The sequence below is a fragment of the Rhineura floridana genome, chromosome 1 (assembly GCF_030035675.1).
Source record: "Rhineura floridana isolate rRhiFlo1 chromosome 1, rRhiFlo1.hap2, whole genome shotgun sequence".
NCBI lineage: Eukaryota > Metazoa > Chordata > Lepidosauria > Squamata > Rhineuridae > Rhineura > Rhineura floridana.
The window spans coordinates 149,800,637-149,828,511 of NC_084480.1; the positions used below are offsets into that span (position 1 = coordinate 149,800,637).

The 27,875-nt window shown below is 46.5% G+C and overlaps 1 protein-coding gene across 3 annotated transcripts; it reads left to right on the forward strand.

Annotated features, from left to right (window-relative positions):
- Positions 1 to 2,841: 2,841 nt before the first annotated feature.
- Positions 2,842 to 26,967, forward strand: IFFO1 (intermediate filament family orphan 1). Of its 3 annotated transcripts, none has more exons than XM_061637316.1 (9): positions 2,844 to 4,060; positions 17,400 to 17,460; positions 17,549 to 17,644; positions 18,772 to 18,912; positions 19,782 to 19,966; positions 21,004 to 21,124; positions 23,567 to 23,662; positions 25,427 to 25,557; positions 26,228 to 26,967. In XM_061637316.1, the coding sequence occupies exons 1-9, from the start codon at positions 3,156 to 3,158 to the stop codon at positions 26,328 to 26,330; spliced, it is 1,839 nt and encodes a 612-aa protein (XP_061493300.1). In that variant the 5' UTR covers positions 2,844 to 3,155; the 3' UTR covers positions 26,331 to 26,967. The 3 variants fall into 3 exon arrangements, with proteins under 3 accessions (XP_061493319.1, XP_061493300.1, XP_061493309.1); XM_061637325.1 differs by having other exon boundaries at positions 2,846 to 4,060; positions 19,806 to 19,966; XM_061637335.1 differs by lacking the exon at positions 23,567 to 23,662 and having other exon boundaries at positions 2,842 to 4,060.
- The last annotated feature ends 908 nt before the right edge of the window (positions 26,968 to 27,875 follow it).

The window sequence follows — 27,875 nt, forward strand, 5'->3', positions numbered from 1 at the left end:
GTGCCCAGGTTGTGGAATTCTCTGGCCCAGGAGACTTGCCTCGATCAGATTATGGACTCTGCTTATGGGGAAAAAGAAAATTATTTTATAGCTTATTATAAACAGTTTGAAATGTGTTTATAAATGAGTCATATACAACTTCTACTTGAAAACGGCAGTGTGTACTAGAAGGTAATCTTGCAAATGTGACCCATCAGCTTTGTTGCTCCCTGCAATCTTGTGTTTAAGTCAGAGGCTGCTTTAAGCTAGAAGTAGGGAACCTGTTAGACTACAACTCCTATCTTCCCTGACCATTGGCCATGCCGGCTGGGGCTCATGAGAGTTCTAGTCCAACAACATTTGGAGGGTACTTGCTTTCCCATCTCTGATTTAAGCTTTGGAAGAAGAGTGTTTGTATTTGAATTAACACCTGTCCTTAACTATACAGGGATTGGTACTGCTGTGTAATGGAATGGGTAATTGAAGGTGTTGGGTGTTTTTATTTACCTGCAAACACTTAAAGGCCCTTTAGCCTCAGTTATTTCATAAATATAAATAAGCAGAAGAGCTCGAGTTTTCTTAGCACTCCGATGATCTAGATCAGCCTTTCCCAACCAGTGTGCCTCCAGATGTTGTTGGACCACAACTCCCATCAGCCTCAGCCAGCATTGCCAATGGTCAGGAAAGATGGGAGTTGTGGTCCAACAACATCTGGAGGCACACTGGTTGGGAAAGGCTGATCTAGATTCTAGAAATTGTGAATCTCCGCTTTTTATTTTAATAAGTTTCTAAATTGAGCTGTCAATGCAAGTCCAGTATGGTGTGACTGGGGAGACTATGTTCTGTTGCGTAAGGCAAAAGTTTTCCAAAGTACTTTACTCCCTTTAAATCTTTATGAAGCTCCCTGTGCAAGCTTGTGCTCCATATTTACAGTGCTAGGTCAACTAGTGCCTGCTTCCATATCCATGCTACTACTTAGGAGGAGCCCTCAGGATCAGATGAAAGGTCCATGTAGCCAAGCATCCTGTTTTCCCACGGTGGCCGCCAGCTGCACACTTTGGGAAGCCCATAAGCAAGCCATGAAGGCAACAGCCCTCTCCTTCTGTGGTTCCCCAGCAAATGGTGTTCAGAGGTATGTTGCCTCTGAATGTGGAGGCTATATATAGCCATTCTTCCCTCGAATAGCTCGTCTGAATGCTAATAATATGATTGAAGGCAAAAAGAGACCACTCTTCTCTTGAGAGACTCCCAAGATGTGTAAAAGTGCAGAACATTTTAAGTAAACCCCAACAGGCAATCCCTCGCTGCCACCAACAAGAAAAGCCCAATGAAGACTGAGCAGCTTCGCCTCCTGCAGGAGCCACAGAAGGTAACGATGCTTGGAAAAGAAAATGGGGGGTGGAATGAATTGTCCTTCGTAAGTCCCTTACAGCTTTTAGGAACTTGGGAGGGCTAACGTTAGGACCCCTCCTGTCGGTGGGTAAGCATATACTTCATTTTGTTGCAAGTTCCACTTGAACATAAGAGCCCTGCTTGGATCAGGTGAAAGGCTTATCCTAGGTATCCTGTTCTGACAGTAGCCAACCACGTCCTGGTTAAACGCCCAAAGGCAGGACAGGAGTGTGACAGCATTTCTCCCCCTTTGTGTTCCCCATTGTCATGTTGAATATCCACTGATGAGTGTAATTTGTTTGGCTCCTTCCATTTTAAGCTTCAGCCTAGCTGTAAAGACCTCTTTAATATTTCATAGGGAATCATTCATACATACCTTACTTATTAGCCTCTGCCTTTACAAGTGACTTTGACTCTGAGGCTTGTTTAACTGGAAACCTTATGTTTATTGGCTAATACTTTGCTGTGCGGCTAGAAGGGAGCAGGATTTTTTTGCAGCCGGCTGCACCCCCTCCCTTTTACTCCTTACTGTCTAGTTTTCTACTTGCAAAGTGTTTTTGTCACAGAAGCAGTCCAGTTGCTTTTACTGCTTCATTCAGCTATATATAGACACAGTGCATTCATGTAAACATGCTCCACAGGGCGCAGGAATGTATTGGTATAGGCATCTAGGACTTGGTTTTAGGGGAAGCTGCCCTATACAAAGTATTGTGTTAGCCCATGTAACTATTATCAACATTGACTCGCGGTTGCTGGCCGGAGTTTCAGCAGAAGCCTTTCCTAGCTCTACCTGCTGCTACCAGCGATCGTACCTGGCATTGCGTGCAAAGCATATGTGATCTACTACTGATCTCTAAGGCCTTTGTGCCAGATTTAGACTTGGTGAGCCCTAAGCTATATAAAGCTTGGAGGCCCTTTATTAAAAAATTACACCAGATATATATATTCAGTACACATAAAATTTTGGAAGCCCGCCCCCCAAAAGATTCTGAATTTTTTTGAGGCCCCTGCGGATTGTGAGGCCCTAAACTGTAGCTTGTTCAGTTTATGCCTAAATCTGGCACTGCCTTTCCCCACGCCGCTTGCTCATCTTCAGGAAGTGGGGCCACTAGCGCTGCCCGGGTAGAATTCGGACAGTTTAATACACTGACATTTCAGACACTGCCCCGTGTTTTTAGGTCCACCACAACCGACAGTTAGGGCTCGGTTACAGTGCCGCAAGCCGCCCGGTGCCCCGGGTAAGAAACGGTCTGGGCGATATATATTTGGAAGGAGGCACAGGCGCTGCTTAGTCCCAAATCCAGCGGCCATGATGCGGAGCCTTCAGAGCTGCATTGGCAGCCTGAGCATATCAGGGCACAGCGGACGGGGAGGGCGGGGGCGAAAGAAAGTAAAGGAGTGACCAAGCTTGGGAAAGGCCACGTTTCCTGGCTTGCTGATTAACGTGGGCGCGCACGGTTTAGCCCACCAGTCGTCAGGAAGAAGGGCGAGCACCGCGTCACTTCGTTTCGCAAAACCCGGGTTGGTTCGGAGCCTGCTTTCCTGTACTTTGGCACCGTCGGGGGCGGCGGCGCAACCAGATCAGACCAGAGCAGCTCAGCTAGACGGCTGTGCGTCCTCACCGCCCCCCCCGGGACGTGCGGCGCGCATCCATCCACCCGTCGGCAGGACCCCCTACCGTTCCCGGCCGCCCTGCGGAGCATCCCTCCCTTGCGCCAGCCTGCCCAGGCACCTCCCCTCTGCAGCTGCGGGAGGAGGCCAGTAGGCTGGAGCCCGCCCCTTCTATGCCAGCCGGGCCGGAGCCTCCAGCTGTGATTGGCTCTGCCGGAAGCGTCTCCCCTCCCACCGGCCGCTTCCCCCTGCCCCGTCGCAGCCCCTGGACGGCAGCTGCAGCCATGAACCCGTTATTCGGCCCCAACCTCTTCCTCCTGCAGCAGGAGCAGCAGGGCTTGGCCGCCGCGGATCTCGAGAAGCAACAGCACCTCCCGGCTCTTCTCTTTCTGCCCGGCGAGCCCCAGGGGGGGGATTCCTTCGACGGGAAGCTGGCCCCACCGGCTTCCCTTGCCGCCGGGTCTCCCTTCCCGGCCCCGCCGGCCGCCATGGCCCTCCGCAACGACCTGGGCTCCAACATCAACGTGCTGAAGACCCTCAACCTCCGCTTCCGATGTTTCCTGGCCAAGGTGCACGAGTTGGAGCGCCGCAACCGGCAGCTGGAAAAGCAGCTGCAGCAGGCCCTGGAAGAAGGAGGAGCCCGCCGGGGCAGCTTGCAGCGTCGAGATCAAGCAGTCCAGACGGGCTTCATCGGCCCTATCCGCCCGCTGGGGCTCGCGCTGGCCGGCAGTATCAGCAGTACCCGGTCTGTGGGGCTGGGCGCCCCGTCGAGGGTGCTGAGCTCCCCGAGCTGCCACCACCCTGGGGCTCCGCTCACCCCCACCTCCTCCCAGTCTCCGTCCTTGTCCAGCAGCGCTTTCTCGTCCTCTTCTCGCTTCCTGCCAGGCACCATCTGGTCCTTCTCGCAGGCTCGCCGCCTGGGGCCCGGCCTAGAGACCACCCTGGTGCAGGGGCCCGGTGTCTCCTGGGTCCACCCTGACGGGGTTGGGGTGCAGATAGACACCATCACCCCAGAGATCCGGGCTCTCTACAACGTCCTGGCCAAGGTGAAGAGAGAACGGGATGACTACAAGCGCAGGTGAGGTGAAGGGTCGAACAAAGCGATCCTGGTGTGTGGGCACAAGAGGCGACAGCCGGCGAGGAAAGGTGGAGAAGTGGGACAGAGCCAGAGCGAGATACAGCGGTAGGGTGAGAAATGGGCTGTTGGAAGCAGCAGAGGCAAAGAAACGGGGCAGAGGCTCTTTTGTGGCACCTTGTACCAAAAAAGGGTTGATGGTTGTTATGCAGGTGCCTCTGATTTTGGCATGGTAGGCCAGTGTGGTGTAGTAGTCAGAGTGCTGGACTAGGACCTGGGAGACCAGGGTTTGAATCCCTGCTCAGCCATGAGGATTAAATGAGGAGGGGAGAGAATCATGTACACCACCTTGAGCTCCTTGGAGAAAAGGTGGGATATAATTAATTAATTTTTGTACTGTGGCGGGATCCTATTGGGACAGTGAGGGGCCAGCAAAAGGCCCTCGCTGACCCATGTGGCATGAATTCACTTGTGTGAAAGCCAGGGAGAGAGAATCTTATGCGCTTTAAATGCTGTGATGAACTTGTCAACTCCTGGTAGATTCGTTAGCGCAATCAATTATTCGTGTAGTGGAGAGGATGGAATTTTATGAGGGGATTTTGGAATCCTCTGTATGGAGAGTAGGGGGCACAGTGATCTGAGGGCCAGACATGCCCCCTTCTGCTTTTGAGCTTTATTGAATTTGTATGTTCCCAAATGTTCTGCAATGCAAATCTTGACACACGCACACCCTTTTTCACAGATGGGAGAACAGATTTAAGGAAGCAGTTAAATACCAGTTCTTAGGAAAAGAGAAACTTGAAGCATAATCAAGAACTGAATCTACACTTCTTGCCCTTTTTAAGTACCTTGTTAGTCCCTGCTACCTTAGATTTCTGCAACTAACTTGGGACACCACCAGCGTACCCTTACATAGTGCTCCCCTCCCTAGTGTTATTTGTTTGTATCCAGCCATCAACATCATTGTGCATTTTGTATGGAAGCCATATTGGATGAGTTTTGTGTCGCACCACAGCTACCACTGGCAGATGCTAACTGAGCTGACTTGGAAGAGGGAAGTTGAAAAACCCAAGCCTTTAGATATCTGTGTGTGCTGAATTATTGTCATTTCTGTTAATGACATATTAGTTATATAATTCTATCAGCGCGCATAGTGCTCCACAGTCATAAATGGCTTTGGTTTACATAAGGAGATGTAAAGGTCTTGGCCTAAGAAACTTGCAGTCTACATTTAGACAGTTGCTGGGAGTGGGAAGGGATGGATGTGAAAAAATGCATTTTTATATGCTTTTATGTATCATTTCAATTTGGCAGGGAAGCCTAAGACCCTTATTACACATATCCTTTCCTTGACATGTTATTTTCTTTCATTGAAAGCAGGCTCCAAGGCAGAGAACGGGAGTTGGGGTGCAGATAGACACCATCACCCCAGAGAATGAATGGGAGGAGGGAGTTGCTAAATCTTTTCCCTTTTTTTCCTGCCTAAGAGCCTTTCCCAGCTGCAAGTAGTTGTATCTTTTGCCTGAGTGGTAATGTTTTGAGCACAAAAATGAGAGAGCAAGTGGTAAGCTGTCTCCCTTTAGGTAAATGCCAAGATCATTGTCAGAGGCTCTTCTTGGAGTTCCCCCGCCTTCAGAATGGAAGCCAGTGGCGATCAGGAAAAGGGCCTTGTGGGGCCCAGCTATAGAATGCTCCTCTAAGAGAGGCTTCCAGGCGCTGAGTCTGTTGACCTTTGGGCATCAAGTGAAGATTGCCTTATCTGCCCAGCCTTTTTAAAGCAACTCTTCCAAATATGGCATTTCTGTGGTATATTCTTCTCGATTTTATTTATTAAAACTTTTTTTCATTTGTAATCTACTTTGAGAGTGTTTTGAAGTAGGATAGTACAGGATTAGATGCTTAAAACATATCTACATTTGAAGGGGGAAAGAGGTGCAACACTGGCAAAGTTCCAGGCTATTTAAATACATCAGGCCTGCAGCTGCCTTTAGCCGGGCTTCAGCAAGGGGAGCCAGGTTAAAATCTGTGCTCACCTTTGAAGCACACTTGGTAGCCCAGTGCCTGCTGTTACTTTTCATGCAGTTTGGTTGTCAGGAAGATGAACTATAAATAGCAATGCACTTTTGTACATGAGGAAGGGCTATGAACAAAGGAAGGCCCAAAACACTTTAAGGTCCTCACAGAGAAGCTGGTGAAAGTCTGAGATCATGAGTGAGGCAGAGAGATCCCCAAGTCAGAGCATCCTTTAAACAGCAAGATGGACAACTTATGAGCAGCTGCCAAGAAAAAGCATTTTTGTTTTGAACAAAGCTATTGCTAATTGAACTGGCTTTGAGCATGGAAGGCGCTAGCATGGCTTCATGTGACTGCCCTATCTGCATAATGTGAAAAGAGAGGACCTGGCTGTGGAAGTTCCTTGTAAATGTGGGCCTCGCTCATGTTGCTGAAAGGGAGATGTGCCACTTCCTTCTTTGCAGGTTTCCCAAGGAGTGTGAGGGGGGGAAATGCACAAGTCATAATGTGTTCCTGCCGCCACCACTCATCACTTCACTATAACATGCGACTCTTGTTCCTAATCCATAGTAACCAAGCAGAGGACGGTCCATGAGAGAACATGGAATAAAAAGTTAAGGCACGAGAGGAAGGAGTGGTTAGTTCTTTTCCCTGCACCAGTTTTGCAACAGGAACTGCCCCCTGCCTCATTGCTTTTAACCTAACCGGAGGGGGAAAGAATATATTGGGCTTGTCCACTCCCCTAGCAGAGCTAAAATGGGGCCGTTTTGGCAGGATGCAGGGGATGATTTTAAATTAGGTAAATGGAATGGGCAGAAAGGGTAAAAACACTCCCTATTTCTGTTACCCTTTTTGTTTTACATGGGTGTGGTAATGAGTCTCTCAAATCACGCCTGTTTTGGAGAGGGAGAAAAGAATTGTTATGAATGATGTGGAGGAAGTGAATGGAGACGCTCTCGCTCTCTCCATAATACAGGAGGTCAGCTTCAGCCCATGAAACTGATGGGCAGTACATTCAGGATAGACACAACATATGTGTGGAATTCACTGCCACAAGATGTGGCAAAACGGCCACTGGCTTTAAAAGAAGATTAGACAAATTCACTGAGATTAAAGCCATCAGTGGCTATTGGCCATGATAGCTAAAGGGAACCTTCATCTTCAGTGGTACTGGGAATGAGTTGCTGCTGGGAGAAGACTATATTTTGAATTCCTGGCTTGTGGACTTCCTGGAAGAAAAAACTTGTCTGGCTACTGTTGAAATTGGGATACAGCAGTCATTCCCCCCACGGGTGCTTTCCAGCCCTTTTGGACTATAGCTTCCATCAGCCATGGCCAGCATGGCATGTTTTTTTTTAGATGGGCCTGGGTCTGGCCCAGCAGGATTCTTCTTATGCTCATACTGGCAGCAGCAAAACAAAATGTGGAACATAGGAAAATAGCTTCAAATTTGTGTCATTTACAAAGGGCACAGCATGAGGGCTAGTTTGGGGCAGGTTCCTGGTTGCCTTTATAGCGTTAATATTTTATCATCCTGTGTCTAATTGTTACAACTAGACAATCACAGAATCATCACATTGGAAGGCATCTCAAAGATCATCTAGTCCAACCTGCTGCTGATGCAGGGAAACTACTACTACTACAGTGTCCCTGATAGACGCCATCCTAGTTGTACTTTAAAATATCTAACAAAGGAGAGCCCACCTCCTTTTATTCTATTGTCAAACAGCTTGCTTCATCCAGAAGTTCTTCCTAATGATTCATCTAAAATCTTTTTTTTAAAAATGTAAACCCATTGCTTCAGCCCTGCCCTCTGGAGCAACAGAAAACAAATTTGGTCCATTACGTGTGTAGCACAGCCCTTCAGATACTTGGCTATCGTATCACTTCTCCATAATCTGTTCTCCAGGGTGAACAATCTTTCCTCATAACACTTGGTCTCTCTTTTTGCCTTCCTTTGAACACGTCCTAGTTTGTCTTTCTTCCCAGAACTGGACACAGTACTCCAGGTGAAGTCGGACCAAGCAGAACTGAGCTGATAGCCTTATTTCTTGCACTATATAGCCTGCCTCTTTTGCAAGAAAGGCAGTGAAGCTCTCCTCTCATCCCAGCCAGCTTTCTTTGCCAGACAAGATAAGTGAGAGGCAAGCAGAAGACAATTCTTGACATAGCTATATCAGAACCAAGTGCGTTGATGGGATAGAGCCAAATACCACCCACTGATCACCCCCTCTCCTGGCATTTCCCCCCCACAGGCTCCATAAAAGCCTGTAGATCTTTTCCAGTGGCCATTCTTGTTAGGCTGTGCTGTGCTGTCCATCTATGTGTTAGATGTCCAACCTTTGGAGTTCTTTCTGGAGGAGAGGTGGCAGTTAAATATGCATGCATGTGTGTAAGAAACACCGCTTTGGGAGGGGGTAAGTCAGAACAAAGAAGCAGCAGGTGCTGGTGTTTAACCTTTTCCTCACCTCCTTTTCTGCTCCAAATGCATGTTCACCCTTGCAAACATGTTTGGAACCCTGTGCTGTGTATGTGTGATTTAAAGTGGAAAAGCGGCGGGCGAGGAAAGGATCAGGTATCATCACCACCCTGCTAGTGCACCATTCCAGATTCCCCACTGGAACTCATTTGTGTCTCATATGTGCTTACCTTTGGTCCCCGTGGTGCTTTTGAGAAAAATTCCCAGAAGCAGGACTGGACTAAGACACTGGTGCCTGAGGCAGAAAATCAAAATAGTATCTTCTTTCCACTGATTAATGTACAGTACAAATTACCAGGATGTTTTCCTACACAAGAGGAGGAGCTCCAGGGAGGGTTGCAATATCCTGTCCCCCAGGAGGTCTGTGGATGAGCACCCATACAAACCCCTACAATTGACCCTGTTCCTATGTTCTCGCCTGACACACAGTAATTTACTGAGGGAAGCTTTTCCTGGTATGAAGAGGAAATGATCGGAAACATTTCATCTGCTTAAATTATCTCTGCCAGACTCTTGTTAAAAACACAGAAGGGCTATGGAAAATAACAGCTGGAAATCCTGTGCTGAATTGGGGACGTGGGGAATTGACACATGTGCTGTGCACGTGAGAGAATGTTTGTGCTGTGGTGTATGAGTCTGGCATCTATCATAACGTTTCTAAGATGATAATTACAAAGAGCTTTGTGCAATTAGGGAAAGTACTAAATAAATGCTAGATATATAATTGAACATGTGCCACCCTTCCAGAAGCCAAATAGTTACTGAAATAGAAAGGGGCCTAATAACTGAACTACAGTTTCCCGTCCCTCACTTGTGATATCCTAAGGGAAAACTGAATCCACATGCATAAATCACTAAATGCTGTGGAGTTTGGCGATTTCAGAGTGTGTGTGCTGGAAAAAACTGAAAAGCTGTCAAAGACAAACGCAGAGACGAGATGACTGTGCAGTTCTGTTCAGCATCATTGGATGTTTACAGAATAACAATTTTTGGCAGGGCTGTGGAGTCGGAAGCAATTTTGGGTGGAGTCGGTAGAAATGTTCTGACTCCGGCTTCAAAATAAATTTTGACTGACAATTTTTTTAAAATATAAATTCAAAATGTCAAAGAAGCTTCCCGTGAAGTCAGCTGTAGTTGAGCATTTCACCATAACTCAAGATAGAAAACATTTTGTGTGTCAGTGAAGACAAATGCTGTGATGCCAAGATCAGCGCATATTCAGGCAGCGATAAAAATGCTCCTATGAGAGCTTCCAATTTAAAAAGACATTTACAGCCCTTTGCAGGGCTGTGGAGTTGGAAGCAATTTTGGGTGGAGTCTGAGTCGGACAGTAGAAAAATAGAGGAGTCGGAGTCGAAGGTTTGGTGTACCAACTCCGCAGCCCTGGTTTTTGGGATGGGAAGGGATTTCAGGCCATCTAAGTGTCCTTAATCTTTATTAAATAATTAAAGCTTTTTTAAAAAAATTAAAACTTGGCTGTTCTTTTGTACCTAATTCCTTGCTATTCTCAGACTGAATGAAATACTAATAAGTGAAGAGAAGTCAGTCCTTTCCCCTGTTTTTTTTGGCAGAAAGAAGACATGTCTGAACTGCCGGATTGCTTTGATTTATGCCAGTTTTAACTACTAGGGATTCTTCCAAAAGATCCTGGGAATTGCAGTTTAGTGAGGGTGCTGAAAATCTGTTGGAGATCCTTCACATCCTCTGCCTGTCATAGAAATAGTATTCTCAGGAGCCCCTGGGAACATTTCTTGGCCCCCTCCTTATGGATCTCGGTGTACATATATGGGATATAGCAGATGTTGGAGACAAACATGGGGGGTCAGGTGGGGGGTGGGGAGAGCTTCTGCCTTCATGCTTCGCTGGTGAGCTTCCCTGAGGCGTCTTGCTGGCCACTCAGAAAAGAGAGAAGTTGCCCATAATATGATACACCAAGGGAATGGTTGCATCCTTTAACGCATGCATGTGAATGAGGAACATAAGAAGTACCTAGGAAGTATGTGTGTGTTTCTGTTCATGCCCTGGATGATAATTTTATAGGGGACGTTAAGTTTATATTGTGTATGTCATGACTTATTGACTCCAGACTAGCTACTCTCAGAGTTACATTAAAAGTAGAGAAAATCTAAATCTGGGACATAGATAGCAGCATCCAGTGAAACTGAATGCTCTTCAGACTTGACACTTTGAACTGGACTCACCTGGTTTCTGAACACCTATTAGGGTTCCTGCTCCATAGTTTTCCTTGCTGTTGGGAGTTTACAATGTCTTGAGGGAGTGATGGTTCACTGCCAGGAAGGCTCCTGCTGGTCTCTTGTTGCTTCAGAGACTTGACCTCTTTGGGGAATGGGTTCCTGCCCCTCTCTTGTCTACCTCCCTTTTGGTTTGCAACGTAAAAGCAGCTCCCTAGGAAGGGTGAGCTGTGGGGTCACTCAAGGAAACTGTCTGTGCTAGATGCGCCCTGCTTGCCTGGGTTGGGCAGGGTGGGGAGGAGGGACTGTTGCAGTAAGACTGTTATTAGGAAATGGTGCATTGCAGATGAGAATGGGAACCAGGAGGTGATGGAGGACCAGGAGTTGAGGATGAATATGCAGGAGGATCAGAAGGAGGCTTAGATTTTTCTTCTAATTCTGATGCTGTGCAGTCAGATCAGTGTTTCCCCCTAGTAAGTGCTTACTCCATTTTCAGCAAAGAAAGGTGGAGGAACAATTCATAACAGACCAATACTGGGTTAGGGAAGGAGTTAAAGTGTGTGTTCTTTTCCCTGAGCTGAAAGGCCAGTAGAGGGAACGGGAGATAATTTGGTAAGGTCCAGGAACAGGGTGGAAATTGTTAAGGGAAAATATCTGATTTAAATCCTAGTTTCAGGCCATCTATATAATTCCCTGCATTTTGTTACTCAGTACTGTGACCAACAAACCACATTCAGGATGAGGCTCTGTCAATGGGAGCAGATTCCTATTGGCTGGAGTTGCCCCCCGTGGGCAGGAAACAGGTGTTGCCCCAACTCCACTGTATACCTGGGGGTATTGACGCTTTTCCATAGATGATCACCTGCCAGTCACCTTTGGGAGGGGGCCCTAAAGCAGCACTTTCTGGGATACTCTGCCCTCCCTCCTGGTATCCCTGATAATAGGCATTTTGCTTGTTTGCATGTGTGTGGGAGAGAGTGGTCAGTTTCAATACTCTTGTCACATTGTTTTGTGACCAAGACAGGGATCCCAGGGCAAACCTACAAAAGTAAGGGCTGACTTGTTTCCGTTCTCAATGGTGTCCATTACATTTTATAGGGCAAAGTAGACTGGGGGCAAACCTAGTATGCAGTTGAGAAGATGCAACGCCTGGGATCACCAAGGGCAGGTTTTGTCCATGCCATAATGTTGTTGCCACGCATGCACATTTACTTTCTGCCAGTGGTGTAGTGGTAAATTCTGAAGTGCAGATACTCCTCATGACAATCCCCCTAGCCATGCCTCTTCTAAGACTATTCCAGAAAATGAAATGTTAGACCATTGGAGACATCATGGCTGTAATGCCAAGGTGTTTTTTCCCCTCACTTTCCCTCCCACTTTGCTTATCATCCAGCCTGATGAGGAGCTCTGGTGGACTTAAAACCTTGCTCAATATTTTGTGACAGTTTGGTTAGTCACAATAAAGAGTCCAAACTAAAACTGGCAGTGTAACTCTCATCCATGCATGCTAAATATAACCTATCCCTTCCTCATCTTAACTTATTTAGTGGGTTTCTCTTGAGAAAAGCTTACAGTAGGGCCCCACTTTACGGCGTTCCACTTTACGGCGCTTTGTTCATGCGGCAGTTTTCAATTAGGGAAAGGCCCCATTCTTACAGCGCTTGTTCCGCTAATACGGTGGGTTTTTCTGTTGCGTGCCATTTTGATGTTATTTTTGCGCGACGCGGCCCATTATAGTCTATGGGACCCCGCTTTACGGCAATTTCCGCTTTACAGCGGGCGCCTGGTCCCTAACCTGCCGTATTAGCGGGGCCCTACTGTATTTGTTTGGCTTTGAAGAATTGGCAAACCGTGCCCTAGGAGATGACATCATTGTCCCTGCTGTGAAATAAGTGGCAGGACTCCCTCTAGCCTCCCCCTCCAGAGTACCACTGTTTTCTGCCATATAAGTGAATGGCTGTCATTCTTTCATGCGGGGATGAAGAAAATGTTGCAATGGGGCAGCACCATAATCCCTGTGAAGTGGGAGGGGAGGCAGGGGGGCAGCCACTGTTGATAGGCACATCATTGGCAGGAGAGAATCCCATCATCCCCCTTCCAGAAGGCAGCTGTGTTATGATGGGGTTAGGGCTATCTGTTTCCACTTCTTTCTCCTCCCAACCAGGAGCTAAGATAGTGTCTTGTCCCACTCCAAATGAAGCTTCTGAATTGAGGGCAGGGAAGTGGTCCTCAACTCTTGGTTGGGGCCCAGAGGGCAAGTTTCAGTTTGGGGAAACTGTGAGTGGGGCCAGCTTTAGAAGAACAGCCCTGGCGCTTGCTTTGTCTGAGGCAGTGGCCTCCAGGATGAATAAAAGAGTGGGGAGGGGGGTGTCGGGTGGGGGAAGGGCATTTCTCCTTCAGCAAGCCTTTTCAATAGATACCTTATCCAAGTCTGCATCTGTACTGGAATGGTTTTTTAAGATGTTTTATTTTTAAGATGTTCTGTTTTTAATCCATTTAGTACTTTATTATCTGTTTGCTGCCCTAGTCTCCCTTTGGGATAAAGGGTGGGATATACATTTAAATAATAATAATAATGGGAGAAAAGCAGGGCTGTGGAGTCGGTACGCCAAACCTTCGACTCCGACTCCTCTATTTTTCCACTGTCCGACTCCAACTCCGACTCCAACTCCTCTATTTTTCTACTCTCCGACTCCGACTCTACCCAAAATTGCTTCTTGTCAATCAAACTTTATTTGGAAGTCAGAGTTGGTACATTTCTTCCGACTTCACCCAAAATTGCTTCCGACTTCACCCAAAATTGCTCACGACTCCGACTCCACGACTCCGACTCCACAGCTCTGGAGAAAAGTCTAGAAGTCTGCACCCCTCCACTTCTCTCACTGATCATGCTTAATGGACCTGTAGCTTGTTCATAGTAATTGCTTGACTCAACCTTTTTAAACCGTGTTGATGGGTTACAACTTTATATTTCCCAGGAGGTACATGTAAAATCTGGATGTTTTCTTAAATATTTGACAGATGCACTGGGCAGGCGAGCCTATCGCCTCACTATAACTTTTGTAGTGGGTGCTGTTTTGTCACCCCGTTTATTTTTTAATGTATTTTTAAATTAGTGATAAAACACTTTTCTGGCTATTATTTAAATTTTTAAAATGCAGCTTAAATGAAAGAGTGTGAGAACTGTAACGCTAATTTTTTTCACTGATGGGAGGAAATTCCAGTTGCTGCCACTTTAGTACCTTGGTTTTTCCTCAGATTAAATACTTTCAATCCTCACTTCAGATCCAAAACAAATATTAAAACATTTTAGTTTTTGACATTGCATGTGTAGCAATTATAAGGATTGCTCAGAATTATTATTTTTTGTAGTGGCTGTTCTGGTGAATTGCATCTTTCCCACCCACAGCAGCTTTGTCACACTCACCAGTGGGATGTACACACAGGAAAAAGTGTAAAACATTGCTGACAGAGTGGAAAGTCAATTGTAAATTATAGCTGAAGAGCAATTATTATTAGTGATAAGGAAGCACATGTCTGAAAGCAGAATTGGAGGGTGGATGTCCACATGACTTGTCCTAATTAATAACAAGCATGTGCTATATCTATTATTAAGCCTTGTTTATAATGTATAATCTCAAAAAGCAGATGTCGCTTTTGTTTTTAACATAGAAAAGCAACCTTTACCTAGATATCTTTTATATGTTTTGACAGCATGCTATGATAGTAGGCCATGGATTCAGTTTTATTTTCCCAAGGACAGGAGAGGGAGGTATCTTTTAACAAATTTTGCAGAAGTGACACGTTTTGTCCTTCAGAGTCGTAAGCTTTCTGACTGCCCCTCCTTCCACATGCCCTCTGCCTGAGTCTTTCTTTCTTTCTCATATTCTTCCAGGTTTCCTCTGTTCTTTCCCAAGCTATGAGTCACCACCAATTTGTTTTTGTCCTGTAGGGATGGGTGAGCAGGCAAACTTTTTGGGCATACAGAGCATTTGGTGGGGGGGGGTTTGCCAGAGAAGAATTCTGCTTATTTTAGGCAAGACAAGATGGCAGCCCAGCCTGTTGCTTCTGGAAGGAAGGGGACTCTTCAAAGTGGAGTTTGTTCTGTGAAGTCCTAAAAGGATGATGGGAAAGGGGAAGCAGCAAGTGTTCACAAAAGTCCCTTGGAGGTAAATTTCAAACAGCCCTGATTCTGTTCTACTCACTCAGTGACCAGATTTACACCACCCAGTCTTCCCAGTAAGGTTATATCATTCCAGCCATTTTAGTGGGGCACTACATAGCATTACAATGTAGATGCTGATCTAGATATGATATATATGGGATGTATTTGTATCTGCATTGGCTGTGTATGCAGCAGCCTGCTTTTCTGTGGGAATCTTATAGGTAAAACACAGAGAAAAGCTGGTTCGGAAGGCAGTTAAAAACCTCTGACTTTGGAACTATTTATAAATTGGCTGGAGAAGGAATTAGGTATACTTGGATACAAAGAACCACCAACTGGTTCCACATACTCCCAGGGGCTTTGGGCTCTTTCTTCCTCAAGCAGAAGCCTTCCTCAGGGCCACAGGCAAACTACTTCTAAATCTGAAAGGAATTTCAAAAGCAGTTTGTGGCAGGGCACTGGAAGTGCAGGTGTCTGCTGATCAAAGAAAAAACATGTTGACAATCCCATTCAGTGCCTCTAAGGCATTTGAGTGCATCTCAGCCTCTGCTTGACTAGATGTTCAGCTGGTTTCCCTCCTGCTCTATGCTTTATGATTCAGTTGCTCCTTCATAGCTATTTTGAGGTGTTGCACAAAGCTGGATACAGCAGGAGTTGTGCAGCCTTCTTTGCACCAGCTACATACATCACGCGGAGCATTAGTAGCTAAGCAAAACTGCAGGCATGTAATGAACTAGCACATCATCATAGAGCGACTCAAGTTAGCAGAACATAGTGTGTTGATTTAATTTATACTCCACCCTTCACTTTACTGTGAAACCTTCGGCATTACAACAATGTGATTTGGTAGGGGAGCTGTCCCACTCAGCAACAACCTGCCGTATTGTAAAATTTCTTGCAGTGATTCCCCCCTACAGGCAGAGCAGTCCAGCACAGTAAAAAGTGGCATATGTTTTCTGCAGCAGCAGCTGAAGAGTTATGACCAGAGTGCTTGTGTAGGAAACTTAAAATTCTGTGTTCCTAATGTTTTTAAACCTGCTTCTTTATAGTGTGTTTATTTTATTCATACCTTGCCCTTCACAGTGAAACCCCAGACATTTTCAAGTCTATCCTCAGAATATTAAAGGCTAGACTTAGCTCATTTTTTTTCAAAGAAAACAGATCCCCCCCCCAAGATGTTGAATTCAGTACCAGTTTCTGCACATGTGTGATTTCTTGGATCTATGGAATACATACAGATAGAAGGAAAGGGATGGTTTCATTTCTGTTTTTCTCTGCTTCTGGGATTGTACCTTTTCTAAAGTTATGGCTTAACCTGGCCCTTTTCCCCATTTCTTTCTTTCTTTCTTTCTTTCTTTCTTTCTTTCTTTCTTTCTTTCTTTCTTTCTTTCTTTCTTTCTTTCTTTCTTTCTTTCTTTGCTAGTGTAGTCTAGACATCTCTCTTTTATTCCTTGTTGCTTCTGATTTACACTATACCAGTTTCCTGTGTCCAGGCCAGGGCATCCTGTTGTAGTGAACTCCATGGCAGTACATGGTAGTGGAGTTGCTTGAACACTGACAGTGACAGAGATCTCCCATAGCTGACTTGATGCTCTGTAGTGGACGGCTAACCTTTTATGGCCTGAGGGCATTTACCTTTGGCCAACCTTCCAGGTGCTGTGTAGCAGTGGTGGGTGTGGCCACCTCATGTTCTTTCTCACATGCCCACACACACATCACATGCAGGCAGGCAGCTCCTCCCCTCAGCTGATCCATGCAGATCAGCTGATGAGGGAGTTGTTGCCCCCTCTCCACTCATAAAATGATTATTCTCATGACTAGGGAGGGAAATTTGCATTGCCATCAGGGTACTGAGATCCATCCACATTAGTGCAGTGTTTCATTCCGCCCAGCCTTCCTTTGGGCTGCTGCCACCAAAATTGATTGAGTCTTGGGAGACCAGAGAAATTTGCTTGGGGGCCACTATAGATATATCAGTCCCTGTGAAGAACATATATAGCTATCTGGCAGCAGTAAAATGCCACTCCATAGGCCAGAGACAGCTGAGTGCCAGGTATAGTTGTGAAGGAAGGAAGAGGGAATGCAAGCTCTGGCTGCCCAAAAACCGATGAGGTTAGACATACCCAGTGGCTTGATCCAGCAGAACAGGGAAGAGAGGCAGGGGTCATCTGTCAGCATGGTTTATTCTGGGGTAGGGAGTCTGTTGGCAGTTACTAAACATAGTTTGTGGTTACCCTCCTCAATCTGCAGCCGGTGGTATGTGAAAAGTACTCAGTGAGTTTAGAGCAAGGTAGTTAAGTCTGTGTGGCAGAGCCTGCCACCTGTCATTGCAACACATTCCAAGGGGTGCCTCTGCTTCCATGCCAGTCTCTATTGAATGAGCAAAGCTTCCTATGCCAGCATCAGTGTCACCAAAGGGATGGATCCACCTGTGTCCCAGCAGAATCTGGTGCAAAAACGATTGCCATGTCCTTGGTCCATTTTTCTTGCCAGGTGGGAAGAGGAGTATACGTTGCGAGTTCAGCTGCAAGACCGAGTGACAGAGCTGCATGAGGTGAGGGTCATCCCTTTCCCTCCATCTCCCTGCACCCGGGTCCCCTGTCTCTTCCAAGTTGTGATGTGTCTGTCTGTCTCTCCACTAGGAGGCCCAAGAGGCAGAAGCATGTCAGGAAGAGCTAGCTATGAAGGTTGAGCAGCTTAAAGCAGAGCTGGTCGTTTTCAAGGGGCTGATGAGTAATGTGAGTGTATATATTACTGACTCCAATCTGTTACACACGCACACCCCTACCACTTTATTTCAGGTCCAGAGATTGCTGGCAAGAGAATACCCATACATGGAGGATACTATACTGCACAGGTGGAAAACCTGTGGCCTCCCAGATGTTGTTGGACTACATCCGTGGTTCCCAATTCTTTTTTCTCATGGACTACTTGAAAATTGCTGATGGTCTGGGTGGACCACTTAATGTTTTCTCTGCCTGTTGTACCAGTTGTAATTCACTGTGCTAGGTAGGTGCTGTATGATTTTTAATTATATTCTTATATTGTATTTCATTGTATTACAATTTGCATTCCATAGAATTCAAATTGTAATATAGTAAAATACAATATCATCATCACTCTTTATTTGTATGCCGCCTTTCCGTAACAATTTATGCACAAGGCGGCTCACAACATGAGCAGAGAAAAAGTTACACAACTCACTGTAAGAAATAAATTCAAATGGTCAATAAGTTAACAAAAACATCATAAAAACATACAATAAATTGATACATCCTTATAATTCCTAATAAAATCCAACAACAAAATACAAAAGCATAATCCCAATAACAGCAGAACAAAACACCAACCATCAGAAATTAAACTTTTACCCAAACAGAAGCCCCTAAACAACACCCCACAGTCAAGGTGGTCTCTAGCATCTTCAGGTAGTGATACCTTTTACAGCTGCAGTCAGACAAGGCCCCGCCCTTCCAGGGCAGGTGGAAAGAGGCCAGCAAGCAGAGAGAGGGTCTTACAGCCAAGATGGTCTCATATATAAAAAGCAAAGCAGATTATAGTTAGAAATCAATATGAATATTTAATATGGACATGCTGCAAACCCCTTGATGAAGCTCATGGACCACAGTTTGGACTACATAATTTTGCTGACCATTGGCCCTGCTGGCTGGGGCTGATGGGAGCTGGAGTCCAATAACCCTCAGTTCTGCTGCCTGTCTATAAAATACAATGCCCAGCACAAGGTTTCTCCTTCCACCTCATGCTTAATGTGAGATCTCGTGAGGCAACGTCATTCGTGTCGGAAGTTTCAAAGAAGATTATCTAATTTCCTCTCTTTCTCTTTCTTTACTTTGGTCTGAGCTAGAATCTTACCGAGCTAGATACCAAAATCCAAGAGAAAGCCATGAAAGTGGATATGGACATCTGTCGGCGTATAGATATCACGGCTAAACTGTGTGACGTAGCCCAGCAGCGCAACTGTGAGGACATGATCAAAATGTTTCAGGTGAGAGGTGCCAAACCCTCTTCCCATTTGTGGGGAAGGGATGTGATGAAGAACCAAAAACATGCCCTTTCGAAGGGAAATGGCCCTGCCGCTCTGACCTCATTCCATGTATTCATCTCAGTCACACGGGAGAAACCTGGCAGGCAGTTTGAGGGTAGCCTTCACACAAGATCTCTGGGAAGCTATACTAGGAAACCCCATCAGTACAGCATCTCTTCAGCAAGACTTGGCGGGCCCTGCCAAGGGAGCAGCTGCTGGAGAGAGAGACATGCTGCAAAGGTGTCTTTGTGTGTGTCTCTAACATCCTCTCTCTCCTCTCCTCCCCACCCCTTTTTTTATCTCTCTCTTTGTCTTATTCACTCACTGACTATCTCACACTTGCTCTCACTCTTCTTTTTCTTTCTTCCCCTATAGAATCAGTTGGTTAGTTGTTTTTTTCATTGAGCTGGAACAATATGCAAGTTAGAAGCTTTTCTGTAAAATAAAATTTAACTGTAAATCCTGGCATTTTCCTCTTCTTTCTTAAAACCTCTGTATTCCTGCCTCCACCTCTGGGGTGTGATTGGAGTTCCCTTACTGTGAACCCTCATCTGATTTCATCTTCAGTTGCTTAGCTTTTAATTTTAAAATAGAGGTTTCTGAAACTACATTTTAGCCATCACATCATCTTTAACCTGGTCATAATAAGCCCGTCTCTCTCTCTCTCTCTCTCTCTCTCTCTCTCTCTCTCTCTTTCTCTTTCTCTCTCTCTTTCTCTTTCTTCCTCTTCCTCTGTCTTTATCTTCATATCATCCTACACCCACCCCATTTTCCTTGGCATCTCTTCTCACCCACCCACTTCTGATCTCCAACCCAACCTCGTTCTGTAGTCTCTGCACTTGTCTCCCATTAAGGTCCCAGCCTCGATGGGGCGGAAGCGGGAGCGAAAGCTGGTCAGCGATGAAGACACTTCCCTGTCTGAGAGTGAGCCTTCCAAAAAACCTGAAGAGGAGGAAGAGGACGAGACCACAGCCATGAGCATAAATGAGGAGATGCAAAGGATGTTGAACCAGCTGTGAGTGTATCCTGCTTCTTGGAGGGAGGGGGAGGAATTAGCTTCTGGTGATCCCCAAGCATTCAGGGATTGCCAATCCAGCCTCTGGAAAGCAGAATTATCTGGTCCTCGGCAGCCCTCCTAAATTTTAATTAGAATCTGGTAATGCAGGGCCAGTCTGAGTGATGCCCTCTGGATGTTGCTAAAACACATCTCCCATCATCCCTGTCCGTTGGCTGCGCTGGCTGGGACTGATAGGAGTTGAAGTCCAACAACATCTGGAGGGCACCACATTGGCTACCCTTTTGGTAAAATTTGGCTCACTTTGGGTAGAAACACGCTCACTGTTCTGCCATTTCTAGTGCGTCTCCACCTCTCTCTTCTGAAAACGGGAGCACACAATGCTAGTGAACTCCTGCCCCTTTTTACTGTAAAATCTGGTGGGAGCAGCTGAGTGCATTTTTAAAAAGAATTCAACTTCAAAAAGATTTTGCAACTACTTAGCACATCAACCTGTTCCCGCTCCAGGTGTGGCTAATGGAAACGCTTTGCTCTGAAGGCTAGTGTGTTCACAGCCTTTGTTTTGTAAAGCAAAGAAGGAATAATCCTGAAAGTATTTCTTACAGCATTGCAGAGCTGTTTCATGTGCATTCTAGAAAGGGAAAGGACCTCCTTACAGTTCACCTTATGATCACAATCATTCCTTGGAACACCCTCCACCAAAAAAAAGATGAATGATCACATACCATCCGAGTTCTACATTTATGAAGCCTTTATTTGCTAGGTGAAGCCAACTTTGTTTTGTGTAGGCTGACCATCTGGCAGAGGGGTGGTGGTGGTGGTCCATCTAGTTTGGCCCCTGGACTCATGCCTGCCCAGTAAGAACACATAAGCTGGCCATCCCAGAATTGAAGTTGCTAGAAGCTTTTACCATAACCTGGCCTGTCCCAGTAAGAAATGTAGCAAAGTCACCACTCCTGTTCCTCCTCAGCACACCTGCTCACAAGGAGAGCCTTCCCATCTTCACTCTGCTGATAATACTGTTCTCTTGTCTCCAGGAGGGAGTATGATTTTGAAGATGACTGTGACAGCCTCACCTGGGAGGAGACGGAAGAAACGTTGCTGCTGTGGGAGGATTTCTCTGGCTATGCTATTGCTGCTGCGGAAGCTCAAGGGGAGGTAATGGGAAGAGTCTTTGTCTCCTGGGCAAGCTTTGGAACTTCCCCTCTCATCTGTCCACATTTCTACACAAGCTCCTCTACTATTGTGTAATGGGCTCTTTGAATCACTTCCTGTACTGCATGCTGGAGGGTGATAATCAGGGCACAAAACAAAATTGCATCTGTCAAAATTCTGGGCCAAGAAAGAGTTGAATTCATAGGTTTCCTGAGTTTGTAGAATGCATTCTGGTCTTGCTCCTTGAGGCTCAAGCAATAAGCTAAGAAGGGCACTTAAAGCCTGGCTGCCTGACCATGGGATGATCCCTTGGCTCTGATTAAGGGAAAACTTGGAGCACTATCTGAAATCCTAGAGCAGATCTATTGTTAAACTCCTTGCTCTGGAGCATTAACCTAAATTAATCAACAGCAGTCAGTAGCATTTGGTCAAGGATTAGATTTAGAGTCATTAACTCCAAGCAATACATATATTTAAAAGAAAAGAAAGGTACATATAAAAAAAGAGCAGCATTATTTTCCTTTGAAGCCAATTACCCACAATTACATAACACTGTGAGAGATTCAAAACAGACAAAAGGAAAACAACAAAAGCTTACTTAGCCTAGCTTAATACTCCCTTCAGTTGAAAGCCTGGTTCCCAATGGCTTACAAGTGGCTTCAAGCGAGTCAAGGTAGATGGAATAGGGAACAAGGAACTGAAAGATCATCCTTCATTTTATGGGGTTTTGGGTATCAACAGGGAGGGGGCCAATTAGCCATCCTAGTCGCCCCTTCCGTGATGACCTTCTTTGAAGATAAGGAGGGCTAGACAGTGACACCAAGCGGTCCCTGATCTGCAATACCCAGATTCCTGACTTTGATCTTAGGAAGCAGATAACAGATAGGACTCAGCTGCATCTTCTTGACATTAGCAATTTGCAGCTGTCTGGCACTAAAAGACTTGGGTTCCCCCAGCACAGAGTATCCCAGAGGTCTTTGCAACAAAGCACCCCAGAATTCCCTCTGGTTGAGCCGTTTTAGCTTGACCAAATTTAGCTATTGTTGACAATATGATGCTGGGGTTGCCAACATTTTGCCTGTGAGTGCTGTGGCACCTTCTTCCTTTTGTGCCCTTCCCCATTTGGGGTTTTCCTTTCTTAATTGAACTTGGACTGCTGCCAGGAGCCCAGGCCTCCAGTGGCAGTGTCCCCTTTGTTTTCTTTCCCAAGAATTCCTCTGTGCCCCAGATGGGCCCAGAGGCATTCAAAGGAAGTTAAGAGGGCGGGCCTGCTGGAGAACTGGACTAAAATTGCCCTTAAAATGAAAGAAAGAAAACCAGAAAGAAATGGTCTTTGTCACTGCTGGTAAACAGGGAGTGGAGCAGCAGACAGTGTACTGGAGGTAGGGAGAAGCTTTCCTTCACAAATTGCCATCTCGAGGGGAGAGCCAATCCAGATCAGAACTCCACCATAGCAGACGGGGTGCTTTAATTCTTTGTCCCTGCTGTGGTCCTGATCTAGATCCAAATGAAGCCTATCTTACGGTCAATTTGCATTTAGAAAAAGGTCCCATTGAACTAAATGGGCCCTTTTTTTGCAATACAAATTGCAAGCCCAAGGTAGCCCTGTCTGGATCAGGACCACAGCAGGGGGCAAAGGGTTAAAACCACCTACCTCTGCACTAGGGTCCTGATCCAGACCAGGTGCTTTGCACCTGCAAAAGACTCCATTTGGTTCAATTTGGCCTATTTTTTTTCATTTTTTTCCATCGCAAACTGCAGACATGGGTTTTGTCTCTGTGGGTGTGTGGTTGTAGTGTTTGGGAAGGTCCATTGCTGAGGGGCAGAGGATCCATTTTGTATGCAGAAGGTCCCAGGTTCAGTCTCCCCAGCATCTCCAGGTAGGACTGGGAGAGATCCCTGTCTGAAATCCTGGAGAGTTGCTGCCAATCAGTGAAGACAATACTGAACTAGATGGGGCAGTGGGTCTGACTCAACATAAGGCAACTTCCTACATTCCTGTGAGTTGCGCCACAGCAGTCACTCGGGTTTTCACGTGTGCCCATGAACCCCAAAACAACCCTGGTCTGCACTAGGAGTATGTTTTCCTCAAAATAAAAGCAGCCAAATTAAGGCTGCGATCCAATCCACACTTACCTGGGAGTAAGTCCCATTGAACCCAATGGAGCTTACCGTTGAGTAGACATACTGGATGGCAGCCTAAGTGTGATTGTTTAAATAGTTAACTAACGCCACGGTTAGCTCGGCTCTTGGCTTCTCTGCTCTCAGGAGAAACAAGCAACCCTGCCATCGTGCTATGAATGAGGCTTTAGAAATAAAGTGCTCTGTAATCTGTGCTCCTGCCTGAGCCCTTCTGTGGTGATGCTGGTTCCTTTTTGCAACCTCTGTTACTGAGGCACCTGCTCTTTTTCTTTCCTATTGGGGCACCGCCACTTTCCCTGCCAGCAGGCGGACGACAGTTTGGAGAAAGTGATCAAGGACACAGAGTCGCTCTTCAAAAGCAGGGAGAAGGAATATCAGGAAACCATCGGCCAAATTGAGGTGGGAAAAGAGGGATGTAAGGAAATGAATACAGCCAAGGGCCATTGTAGCTCAGCGGCAGAGCATCTGCTGTGTATGCGGAAGGTCTCAGATTCAATCCTCAGCATTTCCAGATAGGGCTGGGAATGTAGCCAGTTTGGAATACTGGAGAGCAGCTGCCAGTCACTGAGCTGGATGGACCAGTGGTCTGACTCGGTATAAGGGCGCTTCCTATGAAGATGGCAACTACTACCTGCCATCCTCAAAGTAAAAAAAAAAATTAAAGAGGAAGTCAACAGTGATAGCTGTTAGCAGGTGGTGAAGTGTGTGTCAGGCTAGCTCAACTCAAGAGGCCAAACAGGCACCCACCTGAGGGGAAGAATTCCAGGGGCATCTGGCAAATGGTGAAGATCCATGGGCAAGGGGAAACCAGTGGCCTCCCTCAGAGATTCTTGGGCCAATGTGGAGTCTAGGGCAGGGAGCAGCTATGTTCTATGTAACCACTTGCACATATATGTTTTCCCCATTCAGAGCCCCTTCAATGCACTGCATGCAATTGTATGAAGTGGAAGAAAGGGCTTCATATCTCAGGGAAGCCCTCAAAGTGGGGGACAGTTTGGTTCTCCCATTCCTTGAGGCAACAGGATCCCACGGTGGAGGCAGATATATCTTGCACCCTTCAGGTTTCCTTTTGTTCAATTCACCTGTGTGTAAACAAATTATATTTTGTAATTGTTCGTTATCATAATCATATTCCCAGCTTTCCCCTTTTTTCTCTCTTCCTTCTTATTTATTAACAGCCTGAAGGCAAGGCCAATTTGCTTAATTTTCATTTGTTATACAGCACCTACCTATTAGGTACTTCATAAATAATGTATCTTTATTGGCATAATATCCTTCATCATGAGTGGAGTATGTAGGGAGAGCAATTCTGCACACTGCATTTTATTGCATCCCCTTTGGGGTCTCTGCCCAGTAAGGCCTGGCCCCCCAGTGGATGGCACACTTTGTCCCCAAGTGCACTGCTTTACTTTTCCCCATGGGAATGGATGGATAGCCATTAACTGTTGTGGGAGAAAGTAAAGGAAGGTGGAGTACCTCAGGTCCAGGGGCCAAATGCTGCCCTTCGAGTCTCTCTGTCTCTTCCCAGTCCTGCTCCGTGCCACCCCTGTTTGGAATGTGTCCTTGAATTGTGATCAATGCCTCTTGCTTGCCTGGGTGGAAGGAGATGAGTGTGGGTGTGCAGAAAGCTCTCTGACTTTTGCATGGCTACAAGGTATTATAAAGTTAAGAGTCACCTTCATTGCTCTGTGTACTTTTCTCTCTGGCTCTGCCTACCACTGGTATGTAGCCCTTGGAAAGTTGACCACGAGGGAAAGTGGCCATTTGGCTGAAAAAGGTTCCCTGCTTGTGAAGTAAAGGGTTGCACACCTGGGGACACTATCCCTCGCCATGGGAGCTAAATATGCTTCGCCCCAGCTGTTCAGAATCCATTGAATTCTTGATTTGCAATAATGGGCCCATGTTCACAAGTGGTGTTTATATGTAGCTGTGTGAGGAGGGGACTGCAGTGGAGGAAAATCTCAGAGGAAGCAAGCCCTCCCTCTTCCCCACTGTATACAAAACAACAAACAAAAAGAGACCGGTAGGGTGTGTGGCAAAACTAATGTTTGTCTAGGGCAGATTGAGCCAGCCCGGACAGCAGCAGGGAAGGCATTTTTGAGACAAGGTGGTTGGGGATACTATCTACAGGGTGACAGCCTCTGCTGCTCCTTTTTTACTCAGTTGGAGTTGGCAACAGCCAAGAATGACATGAACCGGCACCTTCACGAGTACATGGAGATGTGTAGCATGAAGCGTGGGCTGGACGTGCAGATGGAGACTTGTCGCCGGCTCATCACCCAGTCTGGAGACAGGTGAGCCACCTCTGTGGGGACATGACCAGGCCTTCATCCCAGGTGTGGGACGGGAGGCAGCGTTCTCCAGTGAGGGGCTGGCAACTGGGCCTTGTCGGTTCTCTTTCCTGTTGCGGGAGGGGAGGGGAGCGTGTGTGTGGCTGGAGGTGGGGTGGGGATGGCAAATTTGGGCAGGATTCTGAGTGATCGGCTGCAACCCCCACCTTGCAGACTTACAGGAGTTGTGTTTCGTGCCATGTGTCTCTAGAAGGTGACGCAGTTTTGAAAGATGCAACTGCTGTTGAAAGAACTTCGGCCGGACATAAGAAGCATCGCTGACCTGCTGGACTTTTGCACTAGCTTATGGGACGATGAATTCAGTGCAGCACTGGGCTGGGGAGGATTTTTGCACTGCACCCCCCCCCTCATCCCTTTGCGACCCTGGGCTTGGCAAGATCCCAAGGAAGCTCCCTCACCCTCCTCTGTGTCTCCCTCTCTGTGCCCTGCCACTTGTCCAGTGTAGCTAGCAAGTAACCCCTTTCCACTCCAACCATGCCCCGCTTCCGGTACCAGGGCCCTTTCCTGTGCTGCTTCTCTGCCCTGTGAGCCTTGTAACTGGCACCCACCAGACCTTTTCACCCCTCCCACAGCCCTAGTGCCCATGTGACCCCCCACCCTTTTTTTCTTTCAGAAAATCTCCTGCTTTCACTCCAGTATCGAACAGTGAATCGGCCCCAAGCGAGGAAACGGAGGAGTCCGATCATGACCTCCCAAGTGATGCCTCCATCAGATAATGAGGGAGGCTCTGCCCCTCTCTCTCTCTCCTGGCCCAGGAGTGTGAGCGTGTGGAGGAGGTCTCCTAACTATGGCTGTGAGGGATGGAAGGGAGCCAGGAGCCACTCTTTAGAATTCTCTCCGCACTTCAGAGGTGGAGATGTGGGGGGGGTCTGCCTCCCAGCTCCTTTCCTCTGATCACCTCCTCTCTCTTTTCTCCCCCTCCCTGTACTTTTGTGGGCTTTAGTGGGGAGGCTCCCACCTTATTGTTGCTGCTCTTCTTCCTGGGGTCGCCCTCATGAAGCCCCCTCCACCTTGCTGCCACCTCCTTGTATATGTGACTGTTTTCCCACCATGCTACACACAAGCAGAACTGGATCTGTTTCTCTCTGCAAAACTTGAACCTTCTCTTGGTGTCAAGAGGCTAAAAGGCTGAACCCTGTTCTGCGAGCAGGCACCACTTTCGTTTTCTCTAGGCCACATTGTACACAGTAGCAAGAACCTCTCCTCCTGGGGACGAAGAATGAGCCGTGGCCTCCTTCACCCCTGCTCCACCCTTGCATTTTGCTTGGTTGTGTAGCTGTGGCAAAAAAGTCGTATGTGATGTGAAATGTCTGGAAACAAGGAACATTAAATGGATTAACTTCCTTTTCTATGCCTCTTGTCTGCGTGAGATTTTGTGAACCTCATGGTGGGTGCTGCTGACACAAGATTTTAGTACAGATATTCATAGCCACAGACTAGCCCAGATTATTCAGTTGTGAAAATCAAAGTGGACTCTGAAGAGCTCCTAAAGGATACCAGATGAATAGGCAATAAAATGGCAAATAGGGTTCATTGTAACTAAGTGTAAAATGATGCATGTTTAGGACGAAGAATCCCAACTTCAGTGATGGGGGTCCAAGCTGGCAATGACTGACAAAGAAAGGGATCTTGGGGTTTTATTGACAGCTCCATGAAAACGTTGGCCCACTATGCGGCAGCTTTGGAGAAGGCCAAATTCTATGCTAAGGATCATTAGGAAAGAATTGATTTTTTTTAAAAAACAATCCTAAGCTGCCAGTATCTTAATGTTCTTATACAAATCTATGGTGTTACAGAGTGGGAAAAGGTGCAAAAAAGAGCAACCAAAATGATCAGGGAGCTGCAGCACCTTCTTTAAGGTGGAAAGGCTACAACAATTGAGGCTTTCAGGCTGCATTCACACTGTACATTTATTCCACTTTAAACAGTCATGACTTCCCCCAAAGAATCCTGGGAAGTGTAGTTTGTGAAGGGTGCTGAGAGTTGTTAGGTGACTCCTAATCTCCTCACACAGCTACAATTCCCAGAGTCCCCTGGGAAGAGGGATTGACTGTTAGACCACTCAGGGAATTGTAGCTGTCTGAGGAAAACAGGAGCCTCCTAACAACTCTCAGCCCTCTTCACAAACCACACTTCCCAGGATTCTTTCGGGGGAGCCATGAGTATTTAAAGTGGAATAATAGTGGAATAAATGTCTGGTGTGAATGTGGCCTAAGTCTAGAAAAAAGGTGACCATGAGGGAACATGATAACGGGTGCACA

Bases quoted from the DNA above. Each gene is read 5' to 3' on its own strand.
- IFFO1 (XM_061637316.1), top strand. From the start codon at position 3,156: ATGCCAGCCGGGCCGGAGCCTCCAGCTGTGATTGGCTCTGCCGGAAGC. The intron at 4,061-17,399 runs GTGAGGTGAAGG...TTTTCTTGCCAG, and splicing joins CGGGATGACTACAAGCGCAG to GTGGGAAGAGGAGTATACGT. The intron at 21,125-23,566 runs GTAATGGGAAGA...TTTCCCTGCCAG, and splicing joins CTGCGGAAGCTCAAGGGGAG to CAGGCGGACGACAGTTTGGA.